General features: G+C 30.2%; 1 protein-coding gene across 1 annotated transcript; it reads right to left on the reverse strand.

Moving 5' to 3' along the window:
- Positions 1 to 1,315: 1,315 nt before the first annotated feature.
- LOC105367551 (uncharacterized) lies at positions 1,316 to 9,428 on the reverse strand. Its single transcript, XM_011506305.1, has 3 exons — positions 9,257 to 9,428; positions 3,506 to 3,648; positions 1,316 to 1,939 (listed from the first exon to the last, which is right to left on the reverse strand). The coding sequence occupies exons 1-3, from the start codon at positions 9,412 to 9,414 to the stop codon at positions 1,815 to 1,817; spliced, it is 426 nt and encodes a 141-aa protein (XP_011504607.1). The 5' UTR covers positions 9,415 to 9,428; the 3' UTR covers positions 1,316 to 1,814.
- Positions 9,429 to 10,386: the final 958 nt, after the last annotated feature.

A 10,386-nucleotide genomic window follows, 5' to 3' on the forward strand; every position in this document is an offset into this window, starting at 1 on the left:
TGATATCTGTTTTTTATTTCTAATGTTATTGAAGCATATTTGAAGTATTTGGCAGATACAAAACGAAGAAAAATCTTTTAATAAAAAAATAATTGCAGCACTTAATTTATATGAACGTACAGTTACGACAATTGTAAATTAAAGGTTAATTTAGATGAGTTATTCTTAATTTCTGTCTGAACTGTAAGGTTAAAAAAATGAATTTATTTATAAACAATTTCAGGTAAACAATTTAATATTGACTTTGTGTATTTTATTTTGCGATTGTGAAGGTTGTACCTTTTGTTTAAATGAGGAAATTAAAATTTTGCAGTGACTATTTACATCTGTTAATTATAATTCTTCTTTATAAAGGGTGATAGAGATGGGAAAGTCTACAAAAATGTCTATGTTTATTAATTTGTGTATAGTATATATTTACATGCATTTGTATTATTATTTACAGTGTGCATATATATACGCGCCCATACATACAGAAATTTGGATCTATGGAGCATGTATTCATAAAACAGCCGTATTTATTTAAAGTCGTTATCGAGTAATATTTTATAGACATAATTGATATAATAATTTTACTATTAATAATAATTAAAAAAAAATATATGTACATAATAATAAATAAATAATAAGATCGAGTCGAAAAATATTTTTGCCGCAGATTCGAATGTTTCTATTACCAATAGGATACCAAATGTAAAAACTTAAAAACTTTTTCAACTACTATATGTATTTATAACAAAGATGAAAATATGAATAAAAAGAAATATAACAAATTTAATGTATTATTAGTTTTTCGAAAAATTGTCAAAAAGGTATTGAAACGAAAAAAACTAACTATATTCCCTTTTGCTCATCATATTTATCATTACTCGCACAGTTTATATAATTTTATAAGATTTCATGGATGGAAAGATATTTAATTTTTTGTTATGCTTTAAACAATAAGTTTATTGTTATTATATGTTGTGTTTGCTCTAGAATGCTGAAACGTACAAATAAAATGCATTTTATTGATTAAATATTCCATAAAGCTTGATTTATTAACTGTTAAAATTATTTTATCTAGAAATTGAAAAATAGAAGCTAAAATTTAATAACGAAATGTAATTTATTATTTGTTAGTCCAATCCTTACAGGTCAATTTAATCAATGAACTTTTATGCTATTAAAATATGAAACATTGTTTACGTGTTTCGATTTCAAATAAATAAAGACTATTCAACATTTCATAGAAAACAAAAATAAGTAAAAAATTTAAAAAATGAATAATATTTTTTCCGAAATTTGACTCTTTTGCATCAGCTTCCTTCTCCCGTAGCCTTACTTCGCTTTACCATCTCGCGTGTCGTAACGCAAGCGTATCGCTTTGTAAATCTCAGCACCCTAAAAGTACACTTTCTCTCCAAGTCTCAGCCATTATCTTATCCGTGTTTCATCTTCCGGACCGGGAGTCCTTTACACTCAAACGCATTCGTTCTCTTTTTGCGCCCGTTCAATAATGTGGGATGATGGGACAGGCGTCGCACTGTACGTCCTTTATATCACATTTCGCTTCCCACAAATCACGTAAAATTGCAATTCCGTCGAGAGTAAGACAACACATGAACAGCGTCTCTTTCAAAGCCACACTCTCGCGCTCCGTCCCCGACCGTACATAAGCTTCTATAGAAGCGCATAGCTCGCTTCCGTTACTCCTTCCTCCTGCTTTTCATCTTCCGTCCCACCGACTCGTGCCCTCCCAATCACACCTGCTTCTCCTCCTCTGCCGTTGTACCGCTCGAGTCGTGACACGAGCATCGTCCACGGGCGTTTCTTCATCTCGGCAGGAGCCAGGCGAGGCTCAGCCCCAGCAGCAGTAGCAGCCTTAAAATACTCAGCTCGACCCGTGGATGATTCATGCTGTTCGCCCTACCGTGATGCAGCTCGGCTAAGCTTTCTCCTGAAATAAAGAAAGCCACTGAAAAACACTGCACCGCCGCTGCACCCATTCTGGCGGACGTTACTTTCCGAGAGCCAACTGCCTCTGGCGCCAGTCGAGGCTGCGCGATTGCGTTTCAATGGCAGCGGATTTATAATGGAATTGTCGCTGAGGCGACATTACCGATTGCATATAATTATATAATAAGTCGTGTAAGAAATATGGAAGTGAGCTCCTTCTTGAAAAACAAAATGATAAAACAAACACCAAAAACAATAGAATACAAAGCTATTAACTAAATAAACGACGAGTTTCATTATTATTAATCATTTTAACGCGAGAAAATCATTATACGTAAAAAAAAAAAAAAAACAAACAAAACAAAAAGAAAGAATAAATAAAAGAAAAGGAAACACGCTCTTTAATCGTGTCGGTATATTTCGATGTTATCTAAGCGGTTAAATACAATAACTAACGTTTCAAAGTAAGTTACACATTTTTTATTTTGATTTTCGAACGACGATCTATTATTTACTTATTAGCTTTCTAGAGAAAAAAGAAAAAATATATATTAGTATAAAATAATTTTTTGGTTATCAGTGTTAATATTTAAATGAGTATTATTAACTTTTAATCTTTTTATTGCACGTCAAATTTGAATTTTACTCTAATCATATTTATTTAAAATCAGTATAAAACATAAATTAAGAATTCATAACAATTATATGTTTGGCTAATAATTAATTGATTAATATCCTTGAACTTTTATCAATATGTGAAATTTGTACTAATTATGCGTAATGATCAACTGTTAACTTCCAATCGTTGACTAAATGTATTATGTTTGCTAATGGTTTTAATAGCGCAACAAATACATCAATTCCTACCCCGTTATGGTGTAATTATAATTTGATAAGAAATTAATTTAACGTTAATCTTGTATAAATTTATTGAAATTAATATTAAAATAAGTGAACGTTAAGAATGAAAATAATGAATCAAATACGATATTATGTTGCATTTATTAACATCGATTTTAATATTAACTTACAATTTTTATCTTCTTTACGCCGATAAAGATATATCTATCATTATACATTTATAGTGTTTTTCATTAAAAATTCACATATTTTCTGTTATTTTCACAATCGGGCCACGTATATATTTATATTATTTAATAAGTCACGCTTATTTATATTAAAATGAAATTAGAAAAAGCACGAACCGACGACTTTATAAAATATACAATGAGAATCAATGAGAATATCGCGGGTGTATATAAAAGAGTAATTGTCGTACACTCTTCAATCAATAAAAAAAAAAATCATAATAATAATAATAATAATAATAAAACAAAATAAACAAACGATTAAATAAAATGAGCCAATATAGAAGCGAAAGAGCGAAAACAATGTAAGAGGAGAAAGATTAAGGAAATTCCGAGGAGCGCGGTGCTATTATGTAAGAGGAGAAAGATTAAGGAAATTCCGAGGAGCGCGGTGCATACAGAAATAAAGTCATTGAATTTTTATTTATCCTCGACCGAGGCTTACTCATCGTCGAAATAAAACTAAAACGTCAAGTCACCATTTAAAACGTGCACGTGCACTGTCGCTGGCTGCTCGAGCATCGTCGTAAGGACGCATGTGTAATTTCCACTATCCGCTGGACCGACCCTTGCTATACTCAATGTCGAGTTGGCTCCCTCTTCCATCAGATTGGTTTTGACACTGAGAACATATAAGGAAGAGTTGTTTATGGTCCTGACGAATCTTATTACGGCGTGCGCTTTTTATGTACTTTATATGGCCCGTGCACTATTCATTATAATGGAGTATAAAAATGGCTAACGGGTGCTTTTTTGTCAATATTCTGACATTTCTTTTTGAAAACTTAGCTAAAAATACTCATAGTGCCAGATGATTTAAATACAATGTCAAGGATTTAAAGAAAATTTATATTACACGACATTCCCGATGGTTATATCAAATTAATTGATCGAAATATTTACCAACACCCGCGAAATAGTGATTTGGTACAAAAGTGAATTTACATTAAAAAAATTAGCAAACGTTTTGGAAGAACACATTGTCGTAGAAATAGGCATAGTAAACATTTAATTTTCTTGCATTTGATACTTAGTTAATTTAATTCGACGTTAAATTTATTTAATAATAATATTGCAAAGAAATATTATCTTTCAAATAATTTCAATTATTCAATTATTAGTTTATTCGTTTTGACTGTAAGGATTTTGAATGTGATTTTCGATGGATTAGAATTAATGTCGAAGAACAAAAAACTTGTAAAATTTTGACTTTTCACAATAATGAAATTGCAAAATTGTTTAAAAGATGCAGAAAGTAGCTTTGTAGATATCACGGAATCCATTACTTACGAATTTTGCTTATTTATTTAACTGAATTCACATCGAAATATAAAAGAAAAAAGATGAATTTGATAATTTAAATAAACATTTGACAATTTATTAATTTATTGTTACTTCATTGCTATTATTATATTATCCGATCGTTTAATGGCAAAAATATTTCGTGCAAAAATTAAACGATATATGCATTTTTAAATGTGAAAAAAAGTCGGTTACATTATTATGTAAAAGATTTTTCGCTTACATTAGATAACTTTCAAATTGTTGCAACGGTACTAAAAAGAAATGCAACTATGGCAATACGAATTGTATAAGCAAAAATAAAATGAAATCATTTATTGAATTCCATTAAGCCAAAATATGATTGCATGGGTTAGTTTTTTAATATATATAAAACTTTGTTTGAAAACTCGTTATTTTAATCTTATAGAATAAGTATCGTAAATAAAACGAAAATTTGCATTATGATTTATAGCATAAGAGATTTCAATATTTTTATTAAGAATAAAATATAAAAACAAAAAAGTTAAATAATTAATTAAATAATTATTTAATTGGTCGGCATATATATTTTCTTAATTTCACGGCTAATTGGGTTCTTTTTGCATTATACCGAACTATTACTTTAATTTTCAGTTCTTTAATTACAACTTTCATCGTTTTTTTTTCCAAACTCTCATACATTCTTTTGAAAATATTGAACGCTCTAATAGAGCGTGTAATAAGTATTACAGTTGCTTGATTAACAAACATCTATAATGTTATTAATTATGGGTTTACTTCGTAAGAATCGAACACATCTTCATTCAGATTCTTATCAAAATTTTTAAATATAAGATAAAAAATTCTTTTTCCACTGTAATAGCTTCATAAGACTTTCCAGGCAGTCTTTCGTAAAAATAAGCAAAATAAAGGAAGGAAGTCGAAAAACTGCCTTCTTTAATATCACAGTAACCTTCCGTTAAGTTTCCAAATTGACCTCTTTGTTGCAACCTGTGCGAAGAACGTCTTAGAACTTTAATTGAAAAAGTTAACTTTGAAATTTGTTCATTCATTAGCTCTTTAGGAAGCGACCGTTTATTCAGTGTTAAACGATAGGTCCGGATCTTATGTATCGTGTGCATGTTCCCTTTTGTAAGTGTCGGTATGTAAGTACACTTGTTATTTACATCGCCAAGTTATATTAGCAGAGGCGCATAATGCAAACTCCATTGTTTATCTACATAACTCGATTGCCAGCTAATTAAGTTGAGATGCACACGTCACGATAAATGTTACATTTACATGCGTATATTACCGCCTTGGCCCAAATAGGCCTCTACTTAGGCATTTGCCCGAGGGGTCCGAGGATAGTTGTGGCCATTGAAATAATTCAAGATCGGGTAAGTTATGCGCAATTATGGTGATATATGTGAAAATTATCAAGTGTCAAGGAATTTGAGCATAATTTTTAATTGTGTACGACTCTAACGCTATTTTACATTCAAGGCCAAATAGAAAGTGCATTAATTAACATGAATTTATTAAGCACTTTTTATTCTAAGGTCGATAGAGTAAAATATAGGAAAAAAAAGAAAGAAGCTTCATTGACTTGTAGCTTATTATTTTAATGATAATTGCCATAAGGATATCGTAATACCTAAGATTTCTATAACAATTTTGACTCTTACGTACCTCATGCTACCTGCATTTTCATTTCAAAATATAAAAATAATTTTTATACGAAGGACGAAAAATTGTCAAATTACACGACTATTTGCTATTTTATCAATAATATTATTTCTAAATCTTCGTTCGTAACTACACATATATCAAAATTATTTCTATATATACATAAAGAATCAAACGACAATTTTTATGCTTAAAACATAATTTAAAACATATTTAAGTTCAGAAAGAATGAAAAATCGTACTTCAAAATTACGAAAAATATTTTCCTTAATAATACTTGACTTTCTTTTTATTTAAAAATTTTTTTAATTGATTTTAACAAATTTTATTTACAAATTTCACTACAAGCTTGCATATAATAGTGGATGTATAAAGCGATTTATGTAGGGGAAGCTATCACTTGAGAAAACATTTCTACATCCTCCATGAAATGGACTGAGAGTTCTTCTTTTGCAGGCTCCTACATGCCAAAAATACTTCAGTTTCCGCTATTATGTGCGCTCGACATACAATTGTGTTAGTTGCAGTTCGGTTCGTTGTTCTTGATGGATTGTCCGACTGCTTACCTCCCTGTAAGTTCCTTTCATTCGTTGGATCTATTGTACCTTTCCCTATCAAAAATCGTTCTACAACAAGATCCGATTGCCATATCTTATGCTCGATTGTAATGGTCGATGACTGGAATCTTTGTAACTTGAAGCTCAATTATAATTGGAAAAGGATAACGAAATTATTTGTGTTATCGAGTCGAGGAGACATCGTGAACATTTCTCAACCTCTTCTATAAAATACCTACGGATACTCGAATATGTGGATATATCACTAAGATTCTCATTAATACAAACGTAATTTGAAATCAATGTTTAAGCATATTATTGTGGCCGTTAAAATTGTTGTTGATTATTAAATATTTACATTATTAAAGATAATTAAAGTGCGTACTAATAATCGTTTAGCTACTAAAAGAGCGGATATATAATTTCGTCGCTACTCTGCATTCGTATGTGCACTATAAAATGGTCATATGGTTTATTAATAGCCATGCACATTTATTAGAAGATTTCATTTGAATACAGATTTATAACAAAGTCATTTAAATCTTCTAACGATTATAAGGAAATGATTTTTGTTTAGTTTTCGTGTTATTAAAGAATTGATACTTGTAATAAATACAGCATAGTTTCACCTCTTTCGTTTCTTTGAACTTCATAAACAGCAATAGCTTCACAAAAGTATGAGATAGCGGGTGGGACGGGGAGGGAGGGATTCATTGCATTTGTATTGAACGGTGAAGTGCGTTAAACGGCAGTTTTGATCGTAGTGCTGGGCATCAAACGAATTAGGATCGGTAAGAACTGTGAACGACAGTTTAAATATCATGACCAAACAACTAATTCAGTTGGTTATTTGTTACGAATTCGAGAGACATTCACATGCTTCGCTCGATCATTCTTAATTGTTGTTCTTTTCCTTTTATGCACTATTCTCGGCTTCCAGTCTTACTTGTGTTTTATTTTTATGCACATTCGCTTATTATTTTTAATCTATATGTAGGGATGTGACCGAACGGGTTTGCACATTTTGCAAAAATCTTCATAAAAGCGCCATGTAACATTGGCTTACTCCAATCGGAGACCCTAACTCTGATATATCAAAATGTTTTTGGAATCAAGACCCAATCTGACCCAATCTGATGTGTCGAATTGCATGTTAGATCGGTGATGAGAAGGAGCGAGAGCTTTCTTCGTACTTTCAATTGTTAGTTGTGCTTGTCGTGTGATGGCTCGTGCTATTGCTTGTTATCTTATATATTGTTCGAATGTCGATTTGAGCGACGCTTGTCTGTGATGTCCCTGGGCACGCGCTGCGCCAGGATACGTGCCAGGATCGGCCATTCGTGGTCATGTAGCTCATTTACCAGGTACGGATATTGGGATGGTGACTGGTCAGCTATGTATTTTTATGTCGTCTATCTATTTTTATTGGTTTGTGCGTAGCGACAATGTTTTGCAGTGCAAATATTTTTAAAATGTTTTATTTTCCTTAAATAAATGTAATAATAATGTATTTACGATAAGTTTGACGTTGCTTGCAAGATTTGGAAAGTTCGTATGTATTTTTAGATCGTCATTATAATCATAACATTTATGCGACAATTAATTAATGATCGTATAATGGATTTTATAATGAAAACAAAAAAATGGACACTCTTACTTTAACATAATGATTTTCTCATTAAAATATTGGTGACAATGTGATTTTAAATAAATTGTTATTAATGTAGGGAGAGATTAAGAAGTTATCATTATTGTTGATATTTTTAAATATTTTTGTAAAACGTTTACAATGGTAAATGTATAGATTCCGAGGAAAGGAGAAACATTTAAAGTAGTTCGCGTGAAACCACGCAGCCGGAAAAAATAAAGTTTAAAGGAAAAACAGATTAAGATTGAAAATAAGAGAAAAATCGTGTTTGAGAGTAAAAAAAGATAAAAACGTAATAGCGGAGGTGTAAGGTGTATGTATACAGCGTTGAATGTATACGACTATTATTGGCTGTAGTAGCCAACTTTCTTAACATTAACTTTACTATAAATACTTTTTTTATACTTGCTTTATAGTTTTTTATTCAATTTCTTTTATCCTTTTAATAATTGACTCTATTTTTTTGTTGCTTTATTATTTTTTTTAATCTTAATCTAGCTAATATAAATTCACCAATTCTTATTTTCTTCATAATTGTGCTAAAGTATAATCTAGAGGTAGATTACAATAAGTAAATAATAAATAATTGTAAAATAGATTTTCTCTCTTCTTCTCTGTCGTCCTTTGCATAATTATTTGGCTCGTGCCAATTAAATGGTAAGAGCGTAGTGTTTTCATTCCATAAATATAAATTGCACATGGATAGTGAAATAATAATTATAGAAAAACTCATTCGTGGGTAAACTAAAATTGTTTAAACACTATATTCTGTAATTTCATTAATTTTTGTAGAAGTAAATGCAATTTTGATGTAAATAATTTGATCAAAATACTTTTGTATAATTAATTACATTATTGGAAAAGCTTTTCATTGATTATTATTAATGAGAAATTCGCAAATCGTTTGAATTATACAGTATTCTTATATCTCCCACTTACACTTATCGCAATTGGAGGCTCATTTATGGATTTTCTATTTAATTGTGTTTATCAGCGAGGATTGTAAAATAATGAAATAGCGCGAGCCGTACGAAGTCTACCTCGGCATATACGATAAATTTATTCGCCATTACCTAATTCCTCCTCTAGTGGTGTCGTAATTTAGCGTTCGGTTTCCATGGAGCCACTGGACCACACTATATTGCATTTGCATCGCTATATGACGTACGATACACAGAAGCTGTATGGTGCTGTCAGCCTCGTAATACTTGTCCCTTAAAGGCTCCCCCATGCCATCTATTATTCTCACCGATGGCGCTGAAATGAAAATGTATTTATTATTTTTAGGAATGAATTTCTATCCATTTCCTTCATTGTTTCAAACGCTCGTGTGCATTGCTAACTATCGGTTTCCCGTAGTTGCAAAATATTAACTTCACTTTTAATTAAAGGTTTTACATAATGATGCTCGTAAGTCGTTCTGGACAATTTTTCTGTATATTTTACGTAAAAAGCAATTATACAAAGAATATGGGCCATCAAAATAAGATAGGGATTGAATATTTAAAAACAGTTACGAATTCTCTTTAAATTTGTGCTTCACAGAATTTATGGCTCTTTTTTATTATTTTAAGTAAAATCTCCCTTTTTCGACATCAAAAAAAAAAAAAAAAAAAAAAAAAAAAAAAAAAAAAAAAAAAAAGAAAAGAAAAAAAACGTATTTAAATAGTTTATACGACTTTACTCGCTTATTTGTAATTGTTTATTATGATTAAGTAAATTTAAGACAACGGTTGAAAACTTATGCTTTTGACACAAAAATATGACGATTTATCGAATCACAATAGTTAATAGAATATCCATTACATAAAACAATGTCCTATAATAAAATATCCATAGACAGTCCTGAAGTCGTTTAAGTTAAACTACCGAAGGAACTCTATTTAGCAAAAATACAAACTGTATAAGTAGTTGATAGAGACGTAACATCCACAATAAAACATAAACACATCGACTCGCCTATCGATAATATTCTATACATTTTAAAGAACTTACATTTCTTTTATTCTTCATTGATTGCTTTTTTCTTTGTTTTTTCTTTTTTTTTTTTTTTTAATTAAAAAACTCTACCGAACATTATATAAAAAATTGTATCTATTAAATGTATTAATCGAATTAATTTAAATTCTTTAAGAATTAATCCACATGTCAATACAATTTTCCAATACCAGTATTATCCGTAAATTATTAATAGATACTATTG

This window comes from Ceratosolen solmsi, unplaced genomic scaffold, assembly GCF_000503995.2.
Source record: "Ceratosolen solmsi marchali unplaced genomic scaffold, CerSol_1.0 scaffold7, whole genome shotgun sequence".
NCBI lineage: Eukaryota > Metazoa > Arthropoda > Insecta > Hymenoptera > Agaonidae > Ceratosolen > Ceratosolen solmsi.

Excerpts from the sequence above, each read along its gene's own strand:
- LOC105367551 (XM_011506305.1), bottom strand. The coding sequence starts at position 9,414 with ATGGGGGAGCCTTTAAGGGACAAGTATTACGAGGCTGACAGCACCATA. Across the intron at positions 3,649-9,256 it reads ACCACTAGAGGAGGAATTAG|TGTCAAAACCAATCTGATGG; the intron begins GTAATGGCGAAT and ends ATATGTTCTCAG. Across the intron at positions 1,940-3,505 it reads GCACGTGCACGTTTTAAATG|GAGAAAGCTTAGCCGAGCTG; the intron begins GTGACTTGACGT and ends TCTTTATTTCAG.